This window comes from Equus asinus, chromosome 10 (genome assembly GCF_041296235.1).
Source record: "Equus asinus isolate D_3611 breed Donkey chromosome 10, EquAss-T2T_v2, whole genome shotgun sequence".
NCBI lineage: Eukaryota > Metazoa > Chordata > Mammalia > Perissodactyla > Equidae > Equus > Equus asinus.
The window spans coordinates 80,218,832-80,246,045 of NC_091799.1; the positions used below are offsets into that span (position 1 = coordinate 80,218,832).

General features: G+C 36.8%; 1 protein-coding gene across 3 annotated transcripts in view; it reads left to right on the plus strand.

The window, feature by feature from the left end:
* The window catches only part of LMBRD2 (LMBR1 domain containing 2), a 49,488-nt gene that overhangs the window by 15,438 nt on the left and 6,836 nt on the right, over nt 1–27,214 (plus strand). For 2 of the 3 annotated variants that reach the window (XM_014831174.3, XM_014831175.3), the window contains exons 7-15: nt 12,442–12,516; nt 14,184–14,297; nt 14,668–14,851; nt 17,948–18,129; nt 18,672–18,805; nt 20,201–20,306; nt 20,963–21,060; nt 24,973–25,076; nt 26,249–26,295. In XM_014831174.3, coding sequence (XP_014686660.1) covers nt 12,442–12,516; nt 14,184–14,297; nt 14,668–14,851; nt 17,948–18,129; nt 18,672–18,805; nt 20,201–20,306; nt 20,963–21,060; nt 24,973–25,076; nt 26,249–26,295 — 1,044 coding nt within the window. Of the gene's footprint in view, nt 1–12,441; nt 12,517–14,183; nt 14,298–14,667; nt 14,852–17,947; nt 18,130–18,671; nt 18,806–20,200; nt 20,307–20,962; nt 21,061–24,972; nt 25,077–26,143; nt 26,296–27,214 lie in introns of those variants that run through there. The other variant, XM_044779419.2, reaches the window with a different exon arrangement.

The window sequence follows — 27,214 nt, forward strand, 5'->3', positions numbered from 1 at the left end:
GAATAAAGACAAGTTTTGTTGTTGTTAGGTAGGAGTCCTCTACTCAGGAATAGGATGTGGAAAATTAAGGACTGGCATTGGTGCTTTCTTTGCTATTTTAGTATAATATTCATAGGTTTAAGGTATACGGAATTAAAAAATTTTAGATAAGAGAAAATTTCCCATGTAAATAAGAAATTACTCTTTTCTTAATGGATGTTTTGAGAATAGCAGATCCTCATAGACAGCAGGAGAACTCCAGCCTTCCCCTCCTCCCCAAAACGCATGATTTCTCAGTTATGAATTTCTTTGTTCATTTATTTCAAGGGAATTTGAGATCCTTTCTGTTTTTCTGAATATCTGAAAATTTCTAAATGTGAGGAGAAAATTTTTTCATCATTTAATAAATACTTACTGTCTTCCTGCTATGTTAAGTGCAATTCAGAACTGGCCATTAGGATATTAACTGTCTAGAGTGGAAAATTGTACAGTCTCTTATAGTTTATGGTAAATGTGATGTGACTGATACAAGGGAAATGCTCTAGTATAGAGAATTTTCACTTCTGAATAGTGATCAGAGGAGAAAATGAAATATGACCTGAGCCTTGAAGGATGGGTAGAATTTTCATAGCTGACAGCATCCTGATCAGGTATTAGAGAGGTTTTAAAACCAAATTAATTGAGCATAAGCTTTGTGTGGGAAAGGTAAAGCTTGTAGGGTTTGGAAGTTAGGTTGTAGCCAGATAGCAGGGCCTTGAATGCCAGACTGAAAAGTCCAGACTGTATTTTCAAACAGGGAGGAATCACGGACACCTTGCAAGCAGGGAAGAAACGCGGTGCTTTCTGTGGTTTCGGGTGATCAGTCTGGTGGAGGTATGTGCAGAATATGTTATAGAAATGAAGCGTGGAACAAGAATATGAATAGTTCAGTTTGAGAGAAAACTTTTAAAATACGCTGGTTTTGAATACATCTTTTAGCAGATCACAAAGTTCAGTCACCTTTTTTCTTTGGTAATTATTAATTATTTTTTTCAGCTCTCCATAAAATCTCCCAAATGCAGTTTTATAAAAACCAGTTTAGTGTTTTTATGATGTTTCTCTCTGAAGTGAATATATACATCTGTGTGTCTATTAGTTTTCTTTGAAACATTAATAAAACTTAAAAGCCGTGTCAAACCATTCGAAAAGTATTTCCTAGATGGCCTAAGTCACCTCTACCTTTTGTCGTTTTTCAAGGTAGAGGATTTTTTGTTAGGTAATTTTATTGGGATTATAATGGTTTATAACATTGTGTAATTTCAGGTGTACATTATTGTTTATCAGTTCCTGAATACACTTCATCGTGCTCATCCCTAGAGGTCTAATTTTTATCCATCACCATACATATGTGCCCCTTTGTCCCTTTTGCCCACCCCCCAACCTCCTTCCCCTCTGGTAACCACTAATCTATTCTCTTTATCTATTTGTATCTTCCACATACGAGTGAAATCATGCAGTATTTGTCTTTCTCTGGCTTATGTCACTTAACATCATACCCTCAAGGTCCATCCATGTTGTTGCAAATGGGACAATCTTGTCTTTTTTCTGGCTGAGTAGTATTCCATTGTATATATACCACATCTTCTTTATCCATTCATCTGTAGAAGGACACTTGGGTTGCTTCCACATCTTGGCTATTGTGAATAATGCTGCAGTGAACATAGGGGTGCATAAGTCTCTTTGGATCATTGATTTCAAGTTCTTTGGATAAATACCCAGTAGTGGGATAGCTGGATCGTATGGTATTTCTATTTTTAACTTTTTAAGAAATTTCCATACTGTTTTCCATAGTGGCTGCACCAATTTGCATTCCTACCAGCAGTGTATAAGCATTCCCTTTTCTCCACATCCTCTCCCAACATTTGTTGTTTTTTGTCTTGGTAATTATAGCCATTCTGACTGGTGTAAGGTGATATCGTATTGTAGTTTTGATTTGCATTTCTCTGATAATTAGTGATGTTGAACATCTTTTCATGTGTCTGTTGGCCATCTGTGTGTCTTCCTTGGAAAAATGTCTGTTCATATCCTCTCCCCATTTTTTGATTGGGTTGTTTCTTTGTTTTGTTGTTGAGTTGTATGAGTTCTTTATATATTTTGGAGATCAACCCCTTGTCTGATAACTGATTTGCAAATATTTTCTCTGAGTTGGTGGGTTGTCTTTTCGTTTTGTTCATGGTTTCCTATTCTTTGCAGAAGCTTTTTAGTCTGATGTAGTTCCATTTGTTAACTTTTTCTTTTGTTTCCCTTGCCCGAGTAGACATGGTATTCAAAAACATATTGCTGGGGCTGGCTCCATGGCCAAGTGGTTAAGTTCACACGTTCCGCTTTGGCAACCCAGGGTTTCGCCAGTTTGGATCCTGGGCGTAGACATAGCACCACTCATCAGGCCAAGTTGAGGTAATATCCCACATACCACAACTAGAAGGACCCACACCTAAAATATACAGCTATGTACTGGGGGGATTTGGGGAGAAAAAGCAAAATAAAAAAAGAAGATTAGCAACAGTTGTTAGCTTAGGTGCCATTCTAAAGAAAAGTTATTGCTAAGACCAATGTCAAAGAGGGTACTGCCTATATTTTCTTCTTGTTTTTTTTTTGTATGTAGGGGGGAATTTGTATATGATTTAATGCATTATGACATTGTTTTATAAATGTTGTTAATTTTCAGAGAAGAGAAATCTTAAGTATCCCTGAAATGCCTTTATCTTGATCCTAGACAATGGATGCTACGGCATCGAAATGCACTTACTTATAGACTGAGAAATTTCACATGTAGTGAACAGCTATTACCCTGACCACACTGCATGACATTTTCTTTGAATCAGTCATATGTTTTATGATGTACAAACCACAAGCTTTGGAAAGAGATGCCCAAAAGGAAACCATCTGCAATTAAGAAACTAAAAAGTAATCTCTAGATGGTAGTAATAGAATGGATTCCTGGTCCTTGGTTCTGGGCAGGAGGACTCTGGGCAAGCTTTAGTATGTTCTGTATGCAAATTACTCTCAAATTTATACATGTGGCCTGGACTTCTCTCCTGACCTCCTCTCATATATTCACCAACACGTTTGATATCATCCTGGATGGTAAAAAGGCATTTCAAACTCAACAAGTCTATAACCAAACATAGTGGGCATTTGGTGTATTGTTATCGTCCTCCTTTTTGTTTGTTGTTTTTTTAAATTGAGTTCATAATAGTTTACATCATTGTGAAATTTCAGTTGTACATTATTTATTGTCTGTCACCACATAGGTGCTCCTCTTCACCCCCTTCCCCTGGTAGCCACTGAACTGTTTTCTTTATCCACGTGCTTGTTTATATTCCACATACGAGTGAAATCATCTGATGTTTGTCTTTCTCAGTCTGGCTTATTTCACTAAGCATAATTCCCTCCAGGTCTTTCCATGTTGTTGCAAATGGGATGAATTTGTCTTTTTTTCTGGCTGAGTAGTATTCCATTGTATATATATAACACATCTTCTTTAGCCAATCATCGGTTGATGGGTACTCAGATAGTTTCCACGTCTTGGCTATTGTGAATACTGCTGCAATGACTATAGGGGTACATATGTTACTTTGGATGGTTGATTTCAAGTTGTTTGGGTAGATACCCAGTAGTGGGATAGCTGGCTCATAAGGTAGTTCTATTTTTAGTTTTTTGAGGAATCTCCACACTGTTTTCCATAGTGGCTGCACCAGTTTGCATTCCCACCAGCAGTGTATGAGGGTTCCCTTCTCTCCACACCCTCTCCAACATTTATTCTTTTAGTCTTAGTGATTATAGCCATTTTAACAGGTATAAGGTGGTATCCTTGTGTAGTTTTGATTTGCATTTCCCTGATGATTAGTGATGTTGAACATCTTTTCGTATGTTTATTAGCCATCTGTATATCTTCTTTGGGAAACTGTCTGTTCATATCCTCTGTCCATTTTTTGATTGGGCTGTTTGTTTTTTTGTTGTTCAGTTGTGTGAGTTCCTTATATATTATGGAGATTAACCCCTTATCAGATAAATGATTTGCAGAAATTTTCTCCCGATTGGTGGGTTGTCTTTTGGTTTTGATCCTAGTTTCTTTTGCCTTGCAGAAGCTCCTTAGTCTGATGAACTCCCACTTGTTTAATTTTTCTTTTGTTTCCTTTGTCTGAGAAGACATGGTATTCAAAAAGATCTTTTGGTCTTCCAGCCGAGATTCTAGGGCCTGGAGCCATGCTGAGCGGGTGGGGGGAGGGGCACTTTCTCCTGCGTGCTCTCGGGGTTTTCTCCCTCTGCTCTCCTGGGGTGTTGGCTTGATAAGGTCACCCGCCACCAAAGCTTTCACCCCAGTAGAGGGCTTCCCTCTAGGCTGCAAGGGCCCTTAGGAGTCCTTGATGTTCCTGTCAATGAATGTCCCCTCCCCCATTACTTCCCTATTGGAGGCCTCCCATATTCCCAGATTGCAGTCTTCGAGAGGAGGGAGAGAAGATTTCTCTTACCCCACTCCACCTGCTCCCAGGGGGGCTTCAGTCTCTCCACCCTCTGTTGTAGGGCTGCGTGGGTCTCTCCACCGTTTTGTCTGTTGTGTTTGGATGTCCTCTGTTGGATTATGGATGGATTTTTTTTTGTTGTATATTGGAGGGGAGAGATTTCTGAGAGAGCTCACTCTGCCGTGATGCTGACGTCACTTTCTTCTAGGAGTTTTATGGTTTCATATCTTACATTCAAATGTTTAATCCATTTTGAGGTGATTTTTGTGTATGGTGCAAGATAATGGTCTACTTTCATTCTTTTGCATGTGGCTGTCCAGTTTTCTCACCACCATTTATTGAAGAGACTTTCCTTTCTCCATTGTATGTTCTTGGCTCCTTTGTCAAAGCTTAACTGTCCATAGATGTGTGGTTTTATTTCTGGGCTTTCAAATCTGATCCATTGATTTGTGTGTGTGTTTTTGTACCAGTACTGTGCTGTTTTGATTCCTATAGCTTTGTAGTATGTTTTGAAGTCAGGGATTGTGATGCCTTCAGCTTTGTTCTTTTTTCTCAGGATTGCTTTAGCTATTTGGGTCTTTTGTTGTTCCATATAAATTTTTGGATTCTTTGTTCTATTTCTGTGAAGAGTGTCATTGGGATTGCATTGAATCTGTAGATTGCTTTGGGTAGTATGAACATTTTAACTATATTTATTCTTCCGACCCGTGAACATGGAATATCTTTCCATTTCTTTATATCTTCTTCAGTTTCTTTCAATAACGTCTTTAGTTTTCAGTGTACAGGTCTTTCATCTCTTTGGTTAAGTTTATTCCTAGATATTTTATTCTTTTGGTTGCAGTTGTAAATGGGATTGTATTCTTGATTGCTCTTTCTGCTAGTTCATTGTTAGTGTATAGGAATGCAACTGATTTTTTTAAATTGGTTTTGTACACTGAAACTTTGCTGTAGTTGATTATTTCTGCTACTTTCGTGGTGCATTCTTTAGGGTTTTCTATATGTATAATCATGTTGTCTGCAAATAGTGGAAGTTTCGCTTCTTCCTTTCCAATTTGGATTCCACTTATTTCTTTTTCTTGCCTAATTGCTCTGACCAATACCTCCAGTACTAGGTTGAATAGGAGTGGTGAGAGTGGGCACCCTTGTCTCATTCCAGTTCTCAGAGGGATGGCTTTCAGTTTTTTACTATTAAGTATGATGTTAGCTGAGAGTTTGTCATATATGGCCTTTATTATGTTGAGGTACTTGCCTTCTATACCTATTTTTATCATAAATGGATGTTGGATCTTGTCAAATGCTTTCTCTGCATCTGTTGAGATGATCATGTGATTCTTATTCCTCAATTGGTTAGTGTGGTGTATCACATTGATTGATTTGCGAATATGAACCATCCCTGCGTCCCTGGAATAAATCCCACTTGATTGTGCTGTATGATGCTTTTAATGTATTGCTGTATTCTGTTTGCCAATATTTTGTTGAGGATTTTTGCATCTAAGTTCATCAGTGTTATTGGCCTGTAGTTTTCCTTCTTTGTGTTGTCCTTATCTGGTTTTGGTATCAGGGTAATGTTGGCCTCATACAATGTGTTAGGAAGCCTTCCATCTTCTTCAATTTTTCGGAATAGTTTGAGAAGTATAGTTACTAAATCTCCTTTGAATGTTTGGTAGAATTCTCCAGAGAATCCATCTGGTCCTGGACTTTTGTTTTCTGGGAAGTTTCAGATTACTTTTTCAGTCTCTGTGCTTCTGATTGGTCTGTTCAGATTCTCTATTTCTTCTTGATTCAGTTTGGGAAGCTTGTATGAGTCTAGGCATTCATCCATTTCTTCTAGGTTATTGAATTTGTGGGCATATAGTTTTTCATAGTATTTTCTTACAATCCTTTGTATTTCTGCAGTATCTGTTCTAATTTCTCCTCTTTCATTTCTAATTTTGTTTATTTGAGCCTTCTCTCTTTTCTTGTTAAGTCTGGCTAAAAGCTTGTCAATTTTCTTTATCTTCTCAAAGAACCAGCTCTTAGTTTCATTCGTCCTTTTTACTGTTTTTTTAGTCTTTATTTCATTTATTTCTGCTCTGATTTTTATTATTTCCCTCCTTCTGCTGACTTTGGGCTTTGTCTGTTCTTTTTCTAGCTCTGTTACATGGTGCATGTTAAGATTACTTATTTGAGATTTTTCTTGCTTGAGATGGGCCTGTATTGCTATGAATTTCCCTCTTTTGCCCACTTTTGTTGCATCCCATAAGAGTTAGTATGCTGTTTTTTCATTTCATTTGCCTCTAGGTATTTTTTAATTTCCCCCTTGATTTCTTCAATTATCCAATGGTTGTTCAATGGCATGTTGTTTAGTGTCCACATACTTCTGAGTTTCCCCATTTTTTTCTTTTTTTATGTGTGTGGTTGATTTCTAGCTTCATAGCATTGTGGTCAGAAAAGATGATTGGGATGATTTCAATCTTCTTGAATTTGTTGAGGCTTGTCTTATTTCCCAACATATGGTCTGTCTTTGAGAATGGTCCATGTGACTTGAGAAGAATGTATATTCTGCTGTTTTGGTGGAATGTTCACTATATATCTATTAAGTCCATTTGATCAATGTTTCATTTAAATCTACTATTTCCTTGTTGACTTGTTGTCTGGATGATCTGTCCTTACATGTGAGTGGGGTGTTGAGGTCCCCTACTATTATTGTGTTGCTGTTAATTTCTCTCTTTAGGTCTGTTAATAATTGCTTTATATACTTTGGTGCCCCTGTGTTAGGTGCATATATATTAATATGTGTGATATCCTCTTGGTGGAGTGTCCCTTTTATTATTATACATTGCCCCTCTTTGTCTCTCATTATATTTTTTAACTTGAAGTCTGCTTTGTCTGATAAAAGTATGGCAACACTTGCTTTCTTTTGTTGACCATTAGCTTGGAGTATTGTCTTCACTCTAAGCCTTCACTCTAAGCCTTTGTTTGTCTTTGGAGCTGAGATGCCTTTCCTGGAGACAGCATTTTGTTGGATCTTGTTTTTTAACCCATCCAGCTACTCTGTGTCTTTTGATTGGAGAATTCAGTCCATTTACATTTAGAGTGATTATTGATATATGAGGGCTTAATACTGCCACTTCATCTCTTGTTTTCTGTTTTTTATGTTTCCAATGTTTCTCTTTCTTTTATTTCTCACTCCCATTTCATTTTGGTGGTTTTCTGAGGGGGATTTCCCAGTTTTCTTTCTTTTTGTGAATTGTGGCTCTGCTCTGATTTTTTTGTTTAATGGTTACCATGAGGATTGTATGAAAGATATTGGAGATGAGATAGACCATTTTCTCTTAGCCTCTTATTTCCATTAACCTAAGCAGGTTCCTTCTCTTTCCTTTCCCCTTCTGAGTAATTGCTGTTACAAATTATTCTGTTTTTAATTTTGTGAGTTTGTGGCTAAGTTGAAGTGTTTATCATTACTTTTGATGCTTTCTTTCCCCTTCTCCTTTAAGTTACAATTGAGTCTTTGCCTTCCTATTCTGGTAGAGAGCTGCAGGTTTCTGATCATGTCTGTCTATTTATCTCCTTGCTCAGAGCTTAGTAGACCTTTGCCTTTTTGTTGCCAGTGTGAGGGCATCTTTAATTATGTCTTGTAGGGGAGGTCTAGTGGTGATGAACTCCATCAGCTTTTGTTTGTCTGGGACAGCTTTTATATCTCCATCATATCTGAATGAAAGTTTCGCTGGAGTATTCTTGGCTGAAAGTTTTTGTCTTTTAGTATTTTGACTATATCATTCCATTCTCTCCTAGCCTGTAGGGTTTCTGCCAAGAAATCTGCTGAAAGCTTGGTAGGGTTCCTTTATAGGTTATTTTCTTCTGCCTTGCTGCTCCTAATATTTTTTCTTTATCATTCACTTTTGCCATTTTTACTATTATATGCCATGAAGAAGGTCTTTTAGCATTGTATTAACTTCATTCATTTGTAAATCCTTAACCATCCCCAGGCTTAGGCAGTTCTCAGCAATTATTTCTTTGAACAAGATTTCTGCTCCTTTCTCCTTCTCTTCTCCCTCTAGAATACCTGTAATTCTTATGTTGCTTTCCCCAATTGAGTCAGATATTTCTCAAAGAATTCCTTCATTTTTTTAAAGTCTTAGTTCTGTCTCTTCCTCCACCTGTACAATTTCTACATTTTTATCCTCTAGAAGACTGATTCTTTCCTCCATAAGATCCATTCTATTTCTTAATGCTTCTAGATTATTTTTTATTTCATTAATTGTTTTTCCTATCCAGAATTTCTGCTTGATTTTGTTTTAAATTTTCAATCTCTTTGGTGAAGAGATTCATTTGATTGCTGAACTCCTTGAGTTGTCTTTGTGTGTTTTCTTGTAAGTCATTGAGTTTCCTTATGATGGCTATTTTGAATTCTCTGTCATTTAGGTTATAAATTTCTGTATCTTCAGGGTTGGTTTCTGGAGAATTGTCATTTTCTTCTTGGTCTGAATTGTTACCGTGGTTTCTCATGATGCTTGATGAGCTAATCCTCTGTCTGGGCAATTGTGGTATTCTTAGGACACAGATTCCACCTGTTACCACTAAGAGGAAGCAGGAGCAGTTTCTGGTCCCACCCTGTCTGTTGGAGGCTGTGGGAGTATTATGGGTGCTTGCCCCAGCCTGGGATGTGTTCAGGCGCTTGTGTGGAGTGTGCTTGGTGGGTGGGGCTTCCTTGCTTGACAGAGCTGGGGACACTTTTTGGCGCCTCAGGGGCTCTATGAACTCCCTCTCCCCACCAGGAAAGTGATCTCCAGTGGGTTAAAAGCTGCTGCTGCCTCTTCCCACAGCCGCCAGTACACATTCCCTCTTTAGGGCTCAGCAAAGCACTCAGGTTCGTGAGGCCTGGGCTGTGTTTGCCCCAATGTGTAGATCTGCTGCAGTCTCTGCTTGAAGTCTGAGGAGCTGCTGTGCTTGGTGGGTGGGGCTTCCTCACTGAGACACAGGCTAGGGCCACTCCTTGGCTCTGCAGGGGCACAATGAACTTCTCCTCCTCACCAGGAAGGTGAACCCAAGTGGGCTCAATGCTGCCATGTCTTTTCCCACAGCTGCCCGGACACATTCCCTCTTTCAGGGCTCAGCAGCCCTATGAGTGCTTTCTTGGCTCTGGGGAGTGCTTGCCCTGGTGCATAGATCTGTGTAGTCTCTGTTTACAGTCCGTGGGGCTGCTGTGCTTGGTGGGGAGGGCTTCCTTGCTAGGACCTTGGCTAGGGCCTCTCCTAGGCGGCACAGGGGCACAGTGGGCTCCCCACCATCAGGAGATCAAGAGCGATCCTGAGCGTGGGCAAGGGTTACCACCGCCTCCTCCTACAGTCGCCCCAGTGCGTGTTCCCACTTTTGGAGCACTTGTGCGCCAGGCTGGAAAACATTCGTGTGCATGCACAGGGCTACTGGGGGACAGCAGGGCATACTCACCTATCTCTGCCGCTTCCCGGGGAGCCACTCCATCCACTGTCAGGTGTATAGCTGCATGCGTCTCTCAGGCATCCTCTTGTGCTGTGTGGCCTTCCTCCATTGGTCAGTGAATGTCCATTTAGTTGTAGTTCAGAAGCGGGAGAGACAAAGGGAACGGCTCACTCTGCCATGTTGCTGACCAGGGTAGAGGATTTTGGAGAGGGAGAAACAGCTGCCTATTTCCACCGAAAATTACCTCTTAGCCTGACTGCAAGCATGTTGTCTGATCTGCCTAGTAAAGAATTGTTTAGCCACAGTAATGACAGAACTCAAAGTTAGATTATTTTATATGAAGAAAATAAGCTAATATTTCAAATACTTAGCACATTATAAAAATTACAAACTTTTTTGTTTAAACATTGGCACCTGAGCTAACATCTGTTCCCAATCTTCTTTTTTTTTTCTTATCTTCTTCCCAAAGCTTACCAGTACATAATCGTATACTCTAGTTGTACGACCTTCTAGTTGTGCTATGTGGAATGCCACCTCACTATGGCCTGATGAGCCATGCCAGGTCTGCGACCAGGATCTCAACTGGCGAAACTGTGGGCCGCTGCAGCAGAGTGCACGAACTTAACCACTCGGCCATGGGCTGGCCCCCCAAATTGCAAACTTTTGAAGGAACTTTACATTTACAACTGATATAACAAATATTAACAGCTGATTGTTTCAGTGCTTTTTTTGTTTAATATGGCTAGAGACTTTAAAGGAAAGATAGAATATTTTATATGTAACATATAACCAAACTATATAGTTCACATTCAAAATTGTACTTAGAAGTCAACAAACTTTAAGGCAGCTTAGTAATGGAAAATTGTAATGTAATGCTTCTAGGTGACCTTTGAAAACCCCAAGTCTTGTCACTCCGTGTTTAGGCCTCACTCAAAATAAATGGTTATTAAGGCCTTCTGGAGAGCTTTGCTCTCACTTCTTCAGCCTGATCAAGTGCTACTCAGGCCCTTACTCTCCTTTTCCCTGTAGTCACACTGGACTTCCTTCAGTTCCTTGAAATTCCTTGTTCACTTCTGCTTGGAGGCCTTTGTATGCTGTCTCTCTGTTTGGAATATTTTTGCTCCTGCCTTTGGCTGGCTGACTAGTACTCATGCTTTTTATCTCAGTTTAAGTAATCAGTTCATCAGAAAGTCTCCCACACTAGATTATAGAGCAGTTTCCACACCATTTCTGTTTGAATAATGTCTTTTTTCCTCATTAAGCTAAGCTCCTTGACAGGAGCAGTGTCTGTTAGTGCAGATTATTCATAAGATTTGCATATTTTAAATTTTGATGGATATTGCTAAAGTAGCTTCAAAATATGTTATATCACATTTTACTCTGTATGAGGGGAAACACTGTGTATGTTTCCTCACAATCTTACCTCATTACATGATATCAATTTTTTATAATTTTGCAAGAAAACTATTCTCATTTTAAAAACTGGAGTTATTTTTAGTGAGTTTGAATATCTTTTCAGACATTTATTGGCCAATTGTATTTCTTCTGTGTCTGCCCATTTTTCTATTGATTTGTAAGTACTCTCCATATATTAAGCATAGTGATTTTTTTGTCATGTAAGTTATAAATATTTTTTCATAACTTTGTCTATATACCAGATTGTTTCCCTGCCTCCAGTTTAAGTCCATTTTCTACCCTACGATCAGAATGTTCTTTTAGTATCCTAGTCAGTTCTCTCGTCTCCTAGCCTTTGAACATGCTGTTTCTTCTGCCTAGAACAGTGTTCCAACTTTTTGAAAATTTCATTAATATTATAGAATATTGTGATTATTTGGGAACTACTGGTTCTAAAGATTCCCCTCCCTAACCCTATAAGCCTTCCATACTCATTAAATTGCTTATTTAATTTTCTCATCACCAGGTGGTACGCTTAGTCAAAGACCTTTAACACCATGTCTTCCCACCCCACCCTCCAGAATGGATTGTGGTGACGTTACACCTAGCACAGCGCTGCTATATGGTGTACTTTAGTAAACAAACTTTTATTAAATGGATCGTTAGTTGTGACTGCTATAGAATACTCTCCCATTGGAAAAGAGCAGGTGCTTTGTAATACTTATAGTCTATTCTGCTTCCTCTGGTTTCTTCACTGTATTTTAAATAATGAGATAATTGAACTTGATGAGCAAGGTGGAGGAACATGATCCTGTTCTTACAGGATTGCAAAGTTTGTCTGATCCTTCATGACTTTTTTAAATGCTTATTCATCTTTGTGTACTAAGTAAGCTAATGATAAGGAAATAAATCTAGAAAGTAATAAGAAATGTGAGGGTATAGATAGAGCTATTTTATAACTTTGTAATTTTACTTGTGTTCTTAAGAACTTCTATTCAGTGAATGGAAATTCATGTATATGCTAAGTAATTTGGGTTGAAATCAAACTCATGAGAATATATATAGTATTTACAGCATTCTCATTTGAAATGTCTGATCTATAGAAATGGAAATATTTTTATTTCTCTTACTGTTTTTATAGGAGGTTTGTAAAGTGAATGGAAGCATCAAGTATAATCACCCACTGAGAAAATGTGTTGACACAATACTTAAAAAGGTAATTAAATCATATTCTCATCTATTTTCTTTTGAAACATAAATTTATATAACGTATTATAAAAGCATCAAAAAAGTATGAGAACAGGGGCTGGCCCTGTGGCCGAGTGGTTAAGTTTGCGCGCTCCGCTGCAGGTGGGCCAGTGTTTCGTTGGTTCGAATCCTGGGCGTGGACATGGCACTGCTCATCAAACCACGCTGAGGCAGCGTCCCACATGCCACAACTAGAAGGACCCACAACGAAGAATATACAACTATGTACTGGGGGGCTTTGGGGAGAAAAAGGAAAAAAATAAAATCTTTAAAAAAAAAAAAAGTATGAGAACAGCATATGACTGAGGTCTTCCCAACTCCTTTCCGTTTTCATGGAAATATTAACTATAAACCAGTAGTAATTTGTACATAGAATTTGTTCTTTTGTTATTACAAATTTAACATTAATTGTTGGCAGTATTTTCCATTGAAATGTGGGTGTAGAGGTTATGTTAAGTAATATATAATGATTACCATGACACAGCGATGGAGATAGACCTTTAAAGTTTGTAAAAGTGTCATTGAGTGTGGCCGCTAAAGTCGTATCTCCTGTAAGAAAACAAACTGGGGCCTCAATGATCTCTTTCAGTCAGCTTCCTACATGTCATTTTACAATACATTTTACATTTCATGGAGTGAATGACATGAGATATTTAACACAGATATTCCATTAAGAAGCCATACAATTAAGGTATGCATTGGTATTGAATTAGGAGTATTTGTATTCTTCCAAAAGCAATTGTTTCCAGTGAGTTCCCCAATTGTCTTATATGGGACCAAAGAACCAGTGAACTGTTTCTTTTCCTATATTTTAAATCTATTGTATTGATTATTAACCAGTATTCCTTTTGGCTAAGGTGATATCATGAGAATCAGTTCTTGAATCATTTCTCTCACATTTGCTACCTTTTGAAACCTATTCAGGAAGGTTGACTTCCCCAAGTTCATGTGGGTAGTAAATGACTTAAAAAACAGTAGGGCAGATAACTCCCAATCATGTATCTGTTTCTCTGTACTATGGCTTTCAAAAATTCAACATCTTGGATTTTGATTCTTCATTATTTAGCTAGGAAAATAATTGACAGTTCAGGAAACTACCTAGAATAATTCTCTCAAATACTAGTTGCTTCATGTAGGTAAGCCCCCTTCCCTACCCATCCCCAGCTGGTGTATCTGAGCATAAAGATTAATTTTAATAGAGGTAAGAAGTAATCAAATATATCTTTTAAAGCATTTTCAAGAAAATGTCAGCAACTAAAAATCTAACTATTTAGAGATGCCAATAAAGGAAGAAGTGTTTTCAAGAAAATTAGAAGTGCGCAAGAATGGAAGATTTTTTTTTTTAAGATTTTATTTTTCTCATTTTTCTCCCCAAAGCCCCCCAGTACGTAGTTGTATATTCTTCGTTGTGGGTCCTTCTAGTTGTGGCATGTGGGATGCTGCCTCAGCGTGGTTTGATGAGCAGTGCCATGTCCACGCCCAGGATTCGAACCAACGAAACACTGGGCCACCTGCAGCAGAGCGCCCAAACTTAACCACTCGGCCACGGGGCCAGCCCCAGGAAGATTTTTAATATAAATAAAATTTTTATCTTTTTGCAAATAAGATTTTTAAAAATCTGCTTGTTCCTTTTAGTGCCCTACGGAGTATCAGGAAAAAATGGGTAGGAACATGGATGATTATGAAGATTTTGATGAAAAGCATAATACCTACCCAAGTGAAAAAAGTCTGGTAAAACTACATAAACAGGTAACTTTATTAATTATAGCTGTTTTACTTACTGATAATTCTAGTTAGATTTATAATTAATGCCCACAGAAAAAAGGAATTTTGAGTGAACATATATCTGAAACTTCCTTTGATCCTGTCCTTATCATTATTCTTTGAAGTGTTTTAACTTCATTTTCTCGATGAGTACTTTTGGCATTTTGGGAGGGAGAATTATTCACTGAGTGTAATTGTTAGACATATTATAGAATATTAACATCCTTGGCTCCACCCAGTAAATGCCACTAGCACTTTCCCAGTGTTGTGACAGCCAAAACATTCTCCCTAGTGGGGAATTGAACCATTATTGGAACAGAACACTGCCAGGTGTAACCCCTGTTCTCTTTTTTAGGTGATTTATTCAGTTCAGAGGCACCGTCGAACTCAAGTACAATGGCAAATTCTTTTGGAACAAGCATTTTATCTGGAAGATGTAGCAAAAAATGAAACTAGTGCTACTCATCAGTTTGTTCACACCTTTCAATCACCAGACCCAGAAAATAGATTTATCCAACATTTTTATAGTCCTACAGTTGGTATGTAATTTGATATAAATTTCAGAGTTTAATGATGATCATTTTTCTGAAGGAAAAAAGTATGTATATTTTCACCAATGCAGAGCTGAATTGTATTTGTATTATTTGACTTATACCATGTGGTAATATTATGTATCTGATAAACTTCCCCCCCAAAAACTATTTTACTTGTCATATAATATATAATCTATCAGTTTTCACTGTTACTTCACAGATAACCATAATTCTCAACAAAAATATATGCCATACATCAAGCATATTTTGTAAACATAATATATACTTAAAATAATTAGAATTTTAAGCAGTTTTACATCACAAGCTTGGCTCTCTTCTTCAGTCTTGACATGAGTACTAAAATATTCTCCTAAGAAGTCCTCTTTGACTATTTACATTTATTAGTCTATTTACAGAACCTATACTCAATAGTCATAATTATTTTATTCCCCTTTATAATTATTTATGACACTGTCTTCAAATGTTATCAAATTTAGTGTGAAGAACTTAATGAAAATATGAAAGTGTCACAGTATTAAAATTTGTTTACTTTTTAATCAAATGGTTATGTTCAGTTGATTCTCTTTTTGCATGTGTGATCTTGAGTATGAAGATATTATGACCATAACAAACATCCCAGAAAACTTCTTCAGTCAAGATCTCTTCTAATTAAATGAAGGAATGATACATTTGTTTTCATTCATTCAGCAAATATTTGAGCATATATATACTATGTATTTTTGGGTGCTTGGTACATAGCGATGAATAAAAAAGACAAAAATTTCTGCCCTTGTGGAGTGAGAAAAACAGACGATTACACGTAAAGGTGTAAATAAGATGCTGAGGAGGTAATTGGCTATGGAAATTGGATTTCAGGGGAGAAGTCTGGTCTGCAAATATAAATTAGGGTGTCATCAATGTCTAGATGTGCCATGGGTCAGGAGGGAATCAATAAAGAAGTGATTGGTGTAGAGAAGAGAGAAAGTCTAAGGACCAAGCCTGAGGCACTCCATAATTTAGACATCATGGTGATGAGGGCCAGAAGAAAAGATTAAAAAAGGAGTGACCAGTGAGATAGGAGGGAAACCAGGACAGTGAAGTGTTTTGAAGAAAAGGGTGTGTAAAGTACCTTTTCAAGTGTTGGAGATAGGTCGACTGTTATGAATACTAAGACTTAACCATTGGATTTCAGAGAAGAGAGGTGGGGGAGAGGGTAAAAAGGCCTGATTGGAGTTTAGGAGAAATGACAAGGAGAGCAGTTAGAGACAGAATAGAAAACTCTGGAAACATTTTCCTTGTAAAAGGGAATAGAGGAAAGAGGAGAAGGATGGTGGGTCAAGAGAAATTATAGCATGCAATTTGGGAATGATATCTTAGAAGAAATTTGATGAAGCAGAAGAGAATGGCTAGGACAACGTTCACAAGTAGGAGAGATGAAATGGGAAAATTGGGGAACAATGAAGAGAATAGCCTTAGATAAGGCACAAATGTACCTAAGCAGGTAAGATGTAGTGGTGAGAACTAAGGGAGCTTCTCTTATGCTGGCTTCTATTTTCTCAGTGAAATGCTCAAGAGTTAAGTATAGGGGAAGAGATTTTGGAGGTTTGAGGAAAGAAGAGAAGATGCAAAATAGTTGCTTAGGAGGGTGGGCATGGGAGAAGATTGGTGAATTATAGTAGGCTAGCCGGTCAGTGCTCAGGGTTCACTTGAAGCTGGTGATGAAGAATTTAAAGTGAGATGAGTGAGCCAAGTTGTGTGTCTTACTTCTGCAATGTGCAGCTTCATGGGTGCAGGCTCAGAGTAGCCAGGGAGTTAGATCTCACCAGGGTATGGTTTAGCTTAGTAAGTAGAGGGGAGCAAGAGAGGGCAAAGGAATTGGGATGTTTGAGAGTGATTATCCTCAAAGACTATGGAATCTGAGCTAGGTAAAGAAAGCAGTAAGGACATCATGGTGTTAAGTGGCAATAAAAAGGTGGATTGTTGGTCCAGGTAGAGTCAGTCAGTGGAACTGGAATACTACATAAAGGTGTTGCTTGGAAACAGGGATTTTGTAATGGGATTATAAGGATGGGTTGGAGTTACTGGCAGTAAAAGGTTTAGGGATGACTATGGGAATGAGTAGTTAAGGTAAGATGGAGGATAAGAACATTAGAGGAGGGAAGTCAAGGAAGTGAAAGACCAGGTTATTGAAAGGAGGAGCACATATGTGGATATTGAAATCACCAGGAATTGGGCTGAGATGGGTTAAAAAGATTTAGAGTGAGCCAAGAGCTCAGTTCATCAATGAGTGAAGTGAAAATAGAGCCTTTTAAATTTTGTGAGCTTTCCTTTTTTTTTTAAAACTTTTATTTTTACCTAAAGCCGAACTTAACAAAAAGTTGTCAGAAGAGCACGAAGAATTCCCATATACCCTTCTCCAAATGTTATCCTTTTTCTGTATTTATTTGCTTTATCTTTCTCTGTGTGTATATATTTTTCCTTAATCTTTTTAGAGTTGAATCCAGACTGTGATGCCTCTTTGTTTGTAAAGGTTTCAGTGTATATTTTCTAAAAATAAAAACATTTTCTCACATAACCAAATACAATGATCAAAATCAGGAAATTAACATCAATATAGTACTATTATCTGCAGGGCTTATTCAGATTTTGTTTATCGTCCCAATAATATTCTTTGTAAAATCTGTCAGATCAGGCATTGCAGTCAGTTATGTCTCTTTTCACCTGGAACAACTTCTCAGTCTCCATTTGTGTTTTATGACATTGAGGTTTTTGGAGAGTGTAAGCAAGTTTTTTATTGAGTGTCCCTGAACTTGAGTTTGATATTTCCTCATGATCAGAGGCAGGTTCTGCATTTTTGGCAGGACTATCACAGTGGTGATGCTGTGTTCTTCCCAGTGCATCATAGCAGGAGGCCCATAATGTCAGTTTGTCCCGTTAATGGTGATCATTTGCTTAGGATGGTGTCTGCCTGGTTCCTCCACTGTAAAATTACTATTTTTCTTTTTACAATTATGTATCTTGTATGGAGATATTTTGAGACAATGTAAATACCCTCTTACTCTTTTATGATTTTCCTAATCAGTTTTTTCTTTTATCTTCCAGAATGGTACTGGGAATGTCTTTTGCGACCATGGTTTTATAGGATACTTGCTGTGGTTTTGTCTATCTTCTCTGTGATTGTTGTGTGGTCAGAGTGCACATTCTTTAGCACTACACCTGTTTTATCCCTCTTTGCAGTCTTCATACAGCTGGCTGAAAAAACATACAATTATATCTATATTGAGGTCAGTTTATTTTATATCTGTTGTAAATATATATCAGCTCATAGTATAATCCTTAACTGTTGTATCTTTTCTCCACATATTTCTTCTAGTAATAATGAAAACAGTGATGTTTCCCAGTATTATTATTCACACTTCCAAAAATGAGCTTCATCAATTTATCCAGACTATAAAAACTCAGAACTGTATTTAAAGAAAGATGAAAAGGTGCAAAACAGTGCCAAATTCTTTTACAAGAATACTTTGATCCTGTTTATGCCAGTGAAGCAACGTAACTTATAGTCTTCATGTGAAGAGTTGCCAAGGGAATGGGAGAACGGGCTCACTTCAGGAGGTAGATTTGAAGCTTATGGATAGGATGTTGAGCTGGTTGAGATGTAGATTTTCTTCATAATTTCATTTTCTTAGATGGTTAAAAAATAAAGCTGTGTTTAAATTTTAGAATGTCAATAAATGTTAGCTGGAAATAAAGGATAATGCTTGTGATAGCATATAACATGCTAAAGTCCTTTAGTCTTAAAGTGGTTTTGTTTTGTTTTTTTCAGATTGCTTGCTTCCTTTCCATCTTCTTCCTAAGTATCTGTGTTTATTCTACTGTGTTCAGGATTCGTGTATTTAACTATTATTACTTGGCTTCACATCACCAGACTGATGCGTATAGCCTTCTTTTCAGTGGCATGTAAGTAGGATTGTGTTTGGAAACAAGGAAATTGTCTTTATTGCATGTATTCTTGTGGATCTCTCTTATTTTTTGTTGTTTATGGGTCTTCCACTAACGCCTGTATTTCTGTGAGCTAATCGATTAGATTTAAGTATTAATTAGATGTTTGTTGATTGCTAGCTAAATCCTGCTTGAAGTTTAAAGTTAAAATAGATATGCTAGGTTAGGAGGTAAAAGAAAGACATATTGAGCCTGGATTTACCAATTAGAGATTCAGTAATAGGTTAGTAAATAATAGGAACATTTGAGAGTTTAGAGACTAAGTCAGACCTAGAGAGTGTTGTGAGATTTAGTGGCCTTGAACTAAATTGTGGAGGACTAAGAAAACCAACAGGAATCATTTTTGTTAAGAGATTTAGTAAGTTTAGATAGATGGCTTCAGCTTGGGCTAAGTTGCACAATCTATTATTTCTCCATATTGTTAAATTATCAGGTATTTATAAAGGCTGGGCTTAGGGAAGTTTATAGAGAAATTAATGTCAATTAATATCTGAAGCATCTCTAAGACTTTTATTTTTACCTTTTTTTCCAAATAATTATAGACTCACAGGAAGTTGCAAATATAATACAAAGAGTCCTACTAACCTGCACCCAGATTCCCGAATGGAGACGTTTTATATAGCTGTTGTACAATATCAAAACCCAGAATTTTACACTGATACATTACTGTTAACTAGGCTGCAAACCTTCTTTAGTTCTCGCCATTTTTTATTCTTTATTCATGTTGGGAAGGGCCTATGTAGATTCCTGTAACCACCACCACAATCAAAATACATAACAATCCTATCACCACAATAGAACTCCTCATATTATCTCTTTGTATTCATACTGTCCCTTCATTTTCCTCTCCCCCTATTCTCCAACTCTGTTGTTCTGTGAGGTCCTCTTTTTATCTGAACAAAACTGAACCCTAACAATTCTTTATACCTGTACTTGTCAGAGTGACATACTTTGATACAACTTAAGATCTTTTATGTACTGAGTACAGTTCACCTTAAGGATGTTACTGTTGCGTTGTGCTGCTGAGACAGATGGTAGTCTTGAAAGAGGCAGATAGAATGGCAGTCCACAAATTCTTGGGAGAAAGCAGTGGCAAACACTACCAAAACAGGCAGCCTGAGGCTGGAGTTTTGCCATGTAGGTGTTCATGTTTTTAAGGGGATTGTGATTAATGGGATTCTCAGAATGTCTCCCAATAAGTGAGGGCAGTTCATATTAAGAATTCAAAATATATGTAATACAAATAGGTGAAGTTACAATGATCTGAAATGTTCTTAATACATTTCAATATAATATACAGTGTATTTTACTGCTTTCTTTTTTATATATTCTGTTTATAAATGCTTATTGCAGGTTATTTTGCCGTTTGACTCCTCCTTTATGTCTTAATTTCTTGGGTTTGACCCATATGGATTCATCCATTTCTCACCAGAATACACAGCCAACTGCTTATACATCTGTAAGTATGGTCTGAAAACAGAGTTTTTTAGATTCGTTATCTATATGAGATGTTATTATTATGAAATTTCTTTTAATGCTGACAGAAGAATTCTGTAGCGTTATTAGGATCTTTTTTTAATAAAAAGGTTTTTTAAGGGTTGTATGTGTAATTACTAATGACGGGATAAAAGTGATTTTGCTCTCTTTTATTATAAAAAAAATTTTTGGTTCACATAGATTGTCCAGCTGAGCAGTAACAGTAGACTTGATATATAATAATATTAGCTTTTATGTTTATGGTCTTAATGTGTATGATAATTGTCAATAATATTTGTAAAATATTAATTTTCTTTAGGTGAAAACTAAAATAAGCAAATTAAGATATAATTGATATAAAACACTGTATTAGTTTAAGGTATACAACATAATGATTTGATTTGATATATGTATATGTTGTGAAATTACACAGTAAGTTTAATTAACACTTATCACCTCATGTAGCTGCAAATGTTTTTCTTCTTCTTATGAGAACTTAAAAATAAGTCTACAATTAGTGCTTTGTTTTTAGTTTTTTAAAAGTCCAAATTTATTGATATAACTGGTTATGGGCAAATTTTCTAGTGATGAAAAATATAGAACTGTGCTGATTTAACTTATTTTTTTCTTGCTTTTCAGATTATGGGTTCCATGAAAGTTTTGTCCTTTATTGCAGATGGATTCTATATATATTATCCTATGTTGGTGGTAATTCTCTGCATTGCTACTTATTTTAGGTAATAAACCTAACGTCAGTTATTTTTCCTCACATGTGTAGCCCTATCTGGATATCCTTTCTCCTTGAAGCTCTTTTAAATATTCATTGGTTGGGTTTTGTGGCTTTGGAGGAGCTGGGGATAAAGTGAGCAGGTCAGGTTCTCCCTCTGAAGGTATTTTTAAGAAAAGAGAGGTAGAGTTATTCTATTACAAATATTCAGGCTACAAAGTGATAGGATTAATTACGGAATGTTAACTCGTAAGTCCTGGCCTTCGACACTTAACAGCCAATGTAGTTTATAAGACACCCCTATGCCCAGCTCTGTCCAGTAGCATAAATTAGTCTTAAGGCTTTCCCCACTGCTGGAGTTGTAGATGCTTCAGACCATAGCCAGCACAGAGTGTCAGGTGAGGAGGAATTTATAATCAGGCAGTAGATGGAAGGCTGGAAAGTACACAGCCTACTCTTTTTATAGGATTAGAAAAAGTGGTAGAATCTTGGCAGCGGTAAGACTCAAAAGGAGTTAAAGGGCAGATGCACTTGGCTTCTAGCACCTTCTTCCCTACTTCCACATGTCAGATGCCCTGATCCTGTACTCTCTCTGCCCTTTTACTGCTTAAGTGGTCCATGACACACCAGAATTGCCGCTTTTTAAAAAATATTTTATTGATGTTAATCAATTTGCTTTTCTGATGAAAATGTTTCATCCAACCACTTTTCATTTAAATCTTTCAATACCATTATATAGTTATTACAAATAATATGTTTGTGCTAATATTAGGAGAGCGAGCCCTGGTGGTCTAGTGGTTAAGATTCTGTGTTCTCACCACCACAATCTAGGTTCATTTCCCTGTCAGGGAACCACAGTACCTGTCTGTCAGTTGTCATACTGTGTTAGCCTTATGTTGCTGTGATGCTGAAAGCTTTGCCATTGGTATTTAAATACCAGCAGGGTCACCCATAGTGGACAGGTTTCAGCAGAGCTTCTAGACTAAGACAGACTAGGAATAAGGACCTAGCCACCCACTTTTGGAAAAATTAGCCATGAAAACCCTATGAACAGCAGCGGAGCATTGTTTGATCTAGCGCTGAAAGATGAAAGGATGATGCACAGGCCCAGTTCTTCTGTGCTGTACATGGGGTCATTAGGAGTTGGAGTTCACTTGATGGCACTAACAACGAAAATGTTAGGATGTTGAGTAAAGAGACAAGTAGTTTTTGAAATAAATTCTCTGTTGAATTTTTTAAAACATTTATATTTTACCTTCTCATAAATAAAATAAAGGATTATAATTTAAAGTGTTAATATGAACTGAGGGTAAACCTGACATTTCAAGTTTTTTATGTACAGTAGAAAAGACAGTAGGTTTATACTGTGAAAATGATGTATTAAAGGAAGAGTCCAATCATGCTTTGAATGTCCAAAACTAGGTTTTGATTATATGCTTATTCATTTTAAAAGTTTATAAAACTATTAATGGAACATTAAGAGCTTGTGATGTATGAATTATATCTTCTCATGTTAGTAGTTATGTAGGCAAGATTAGCATATCTTCTTACCTTATTTGATTGTTATATGGATCAAGTAATAGATGGGTGGCATAGTGCTTTGTCAACTATAAAATCTTGAACAAATATAAGAAATTATTATGTCTAAAAGGAAAGTTGTTAAACTTAAAAATAATTCATTAAACGTATTTTAGAGTTAATTAGGGTAAACTTTGAGTAGCAATTTAAGGAAAAAAAGTCGTATTCTTGAATTTTCAAATTCTCTCTCAAAATAGATATGTTATTATAAAAATATATGAGGCAATGCTTTACTGACATTTCAATGATAACTTGCTTTATAGGTCCATTTTCTTTTGAAATGCTGCCATAATTAGTCTAACTAATTCCCATATTACTGACAACACAGCCGTACCCAGAGGTGATATTCAGACTTAACTGCCTAGAGAGCCTATGGCTGGTTCCTGACACTTACAAAGCTAAGACCTTCCCAGAGGCAGTGATGTAGTTTGGGGCTTCTCATCCTGGCATATAGTATTCCCACAAGGGGATGAAGTTGGTAAGGGAATATTTAAAGTCACAGAATTAGCATAACCATCTACATGACACCCCAATTTTACTCAATGGTAAGTCATATAAAACATTCCTTATATATTAAAACAGGCAGATATATTATGAAATAGCCAGATTTTTACACATTGCTAATGGAAAATGGAAAATCCTCACTGTCATTTAACCACTCTGCTGTTTGCCCTTCTTCCACACACACGCACTCCTTCCCCTTTTCTCCTTCTTCCTCTCTCCCCTTCACCGCATCAGTGTGTTCAGACTTCTGCCGTTAGAACAGAAGTACATCAGTGCAAAAGTTTGAGAACTAAGGTAACAAAAAGACATTGGTCTTTGTTTTGTCTTGGATTTAAATCCCAGCTCTAAAATGTATTAAATGATCTTTAGCAAAGTATTTAACCCCTCGGGCGTCTGTAGAATATTTATCTCTTAGAGTTAAAGTAAGAATTAATTAAAAGGGTGTCTGTAAATCGTCTGATGCATAGTAGGATCTTAACAAATATTAATCCTGCCTGTCCATCCATTTCTTCTTTCCTTGTGGGCCATATTTTCAGAGTACTCTTGTCCTGCACAACAATCAGGTTTAGAGTACATACCAAACAAGATAAAATGATAGCCCCCCAGATAAGATATAATAATCAATTCTGAGTTTATAATAAAAGATATTTAAATAGAATTGACTAGCTCTCAGGATAAAAAAAATTGAACATGAAAGTCAATTTGCATAATTAAGAATTTCTAAATCAATATTCAATGCTTGGAAATACTGGTTGTATATGCGCATTTTCAGTATTAAAATTACTGTTTGAAAATAAGAAAAGGATAAATTGCTTTTGTATTGCAGCCATTGTTTAGCATCCTGGTATAATAATTTTCTGAAGCTATGCTAATAGCCTGACTTAACTTGTCTCCATAAGAAATCTGGGTATGGTGCATACCCTAGCTGTGGAGTACTGGGTGTATAAACTTCTTAGAAAGAGAAATAAGTACTTTTTAAAGAAAGGCAAATGTAACTATGTAACTTGCCATGATAACTAATAATAAAACATAGGCTTTTGCGGGGCTGCAGGGAAGGGGTTGACAATACTGAAGAACAATTTATCTAAACATTTACAATGTAAAATAACACCGGTCTTTTTTTTTTTAAATTTTCATAATAATTTACATCATTGTGAAATTTCAGTTGTACATTATGTCTTGTCTGTCACCACATAAGTGCTCCCCTTCATCCCCTGTGCCCATCCCCCACCCCTTTCCCCTGGTAACCACTGAACGGTTTTCTTTGTCCATGTATTTGTTCATATTCCACATATGAGTGAAATCATCTGGTGTTTGTCTTTCTCATCTGGCTTATTTTGCCTAGCATAGTATCCTCCAGGTCCATCCATGTTGTTGCAAATGGGATGACTTCGTCTTTTTATGGCTGAGTGGATTCCATTATATATATACACTACATCTTCTTTATCCAATCATTGGTCAGGAGGCATGTGGATTGTTTCCATGTCTTGGCTATTGTGAATAGTGCTGCAATGAACATAGGGGTGCATATGTTACTTTGGATGGCTGATTTCAAGTTGTTTGGGTAGATACCCAGTACTGGGATAGCTGGGTCATATGGTAGTTCTATTTTCAGTTTTTTGAGGAATCTCTACACTGTTTTGCATAGCGGCTGCACCAGTTTGCATTCCCACCAGCAGTGTATGAGAGTTCCCTTCTCTCCACACCCTCTCCATCATTTGTTATTTTCGTCTTAGTGATTGTAGCCATTTTAACAGGTATAAGATGGTATCTTAGTGTAGTTTTGATTTGTATTTCCCTGATGGTTAACACTTGTCTTTTTGAAAATCTACTTTATTAGTTTGGGAACTCGTTGTTTGAATCTACTTGGCTTCCAGCAGTTCATGGGAGATAATGATATGACATCAGACTTAGTTGATGAAGGAAAGGAATTAATTAGACGAGGTAAGATTTGTCTTTTAAAATAAATGAAAGGAAAGTACTAAGACTCAAAATACAAAATTAATGTTTATATAGTTTGTAACTTTTAATTTATCTTAAATTATAAATTCATGTTTTTTAGCTAAAAATCTACATACACCCTTCATAGAAAAAATAATTTGGAAACAAACGATTGTTTCATCTGTCTTTAAGAAATTCTGCAGCAGTAATTATTAGTGTGTCTGTAACTAATTAATGCCCTTGTGTGTGTTGGAGTCATGTTTGCCTTGAAATAGATTTGCCAAGTTCAGTACAACTATAAAACACTTTCATTTAAAGAACCGTCAGTTCAGTACTGCATAGGAAATCATTCAAGCCAAGGCTGGTTTTTAGAATGTGATAATCATTAACAACCTGTTAGAATACATGGCACCCTACTAGAATCTAATCTCAAAACTGTGAATGTATCTAATTTCCTGATGTTCAAGTGATGGTAGGATAGGGGAAAAAGAAAAACAAAAGTTGACTTTTGGGACCTTGGTTCTTAGATATTCTCCCTACCTGGGTCTGGGCCTTTTGTGTGGTCGTAAATGTAAGCCAAAATGTCTTGTGGCTCCAAAATAAACTTGTGTGGCCTTCTCGTGCTCTCGCGGGAAGGTGGTGTCTAGCTGATGGAACAGGTCTGCCCCTTTTTGCATCAGACCTTCTCTAGACCGTCATATCCAGTGCTGGGTAGGATTTGCCAGAGTAAGACTGATAGGAGGTATTTAGAGAAGGACAGTCAGAATTATGAGTCTGTAGAGCATATCTTATGGGAAAAACCACTGAGCATATAGCCTGAAGAAAATAAGGGAGAAGACTTTTATGCAGAAGGAAGAGAAGTATGAACTTAATTTAGAAAATTAGACATAAGGAATAGAGAAGTTACAAAGAAACAAATTTCAAGTTATCATGAGGAACTTTTTCCTCACTAAAACTATTAGACAGAGCCTGAAGGCCGTCTCCAAGAAAAGTAAAGAAGGTGTTCTTTGTGGAGTTAGGAGACCTCTAAGGTCCTTTCCAACAATAACCTATTACCTTTGACTTTGTAGTAATTTAAAGGAAATTGGTCACATAGCCTGATACCTTTACTTCAGTTACTCTGCATCTAATTAAACCATGTTATACCAAATTTGAGACCACTTTTCTGTCTCTAGAGAAGAGAAAAAGGCAAAGGCAAGAAGAAGGTGAAAATCGAAGAAGAGTAAGTATAGTATTTGTTAAATTGCTGTAACCTAAACCTTAATGTGAAATATCATAAGAATCTTACTGATTTAGAATAATTGGCTAAAGATCAAAGAACACTGGGAAAATGACATAGGACATATTTTTAAAGAAGGATAGTTTTACTGCTTTTAGACGTACGTGCTAGGTGTCCTGTTCTAAAAAGCCATTAGTGATAAATTACTTTGTATTTAAAATCTAGCAGTTTCTTGCCTAAGGTAGGTGCTCAGTAAATATTTGTTGAGTGAATAAATTCATGCAATCTTGCTTTTAAAATAGTTTTGATTGCTTTAAAATTGTTTTGCTTTTTTTGTAACATGACATTAATTGTATTGTTCTTCAATTTTTCTTCAGTCTTCTATTTGCTGAGGCAAACTAACCTCCTCCTAGAGAGTAATAAGGCAAAAAGTTAGAAAAATCTAGTCAAAATTACCACAGGTTTTCAATACCTGGGTGTGTCTGTACTGGAAACATGAAGGCTTAGAAGAGACATGATAGCTGTCTTCATATATTTTAGTGTGTGTCTTGTAAAGGGAGACTTGTTCTTTATTTCAGAAGGCATGACTAGGACCAAAGAGTGGAGGTTACTGCAGGTAGATTTCACTTCTCTATGAAAATTTCTAACTTCCACAGCTTAGCAAAACTGCAGTGGGCTGCTCACATCTAGAAATTTCCATTTCGTCTAGTAAGAGAACCAAAAGGCATCTGGCTATTTTAGAATGAAACCCTGTACTGCATGGGAGGTTGAATTAGGTGACTTCTAATGTTCCTTTCAATTCTAAGTATTTAATGAGTAGAGTCCCAGTTAATGTGGTTTTACTGCACTTAAGACTATGCACAATTTCATCTGAGACATTATCTAATTAGGTTGGTATACAGCTTTAATTTTGCTATTGAAA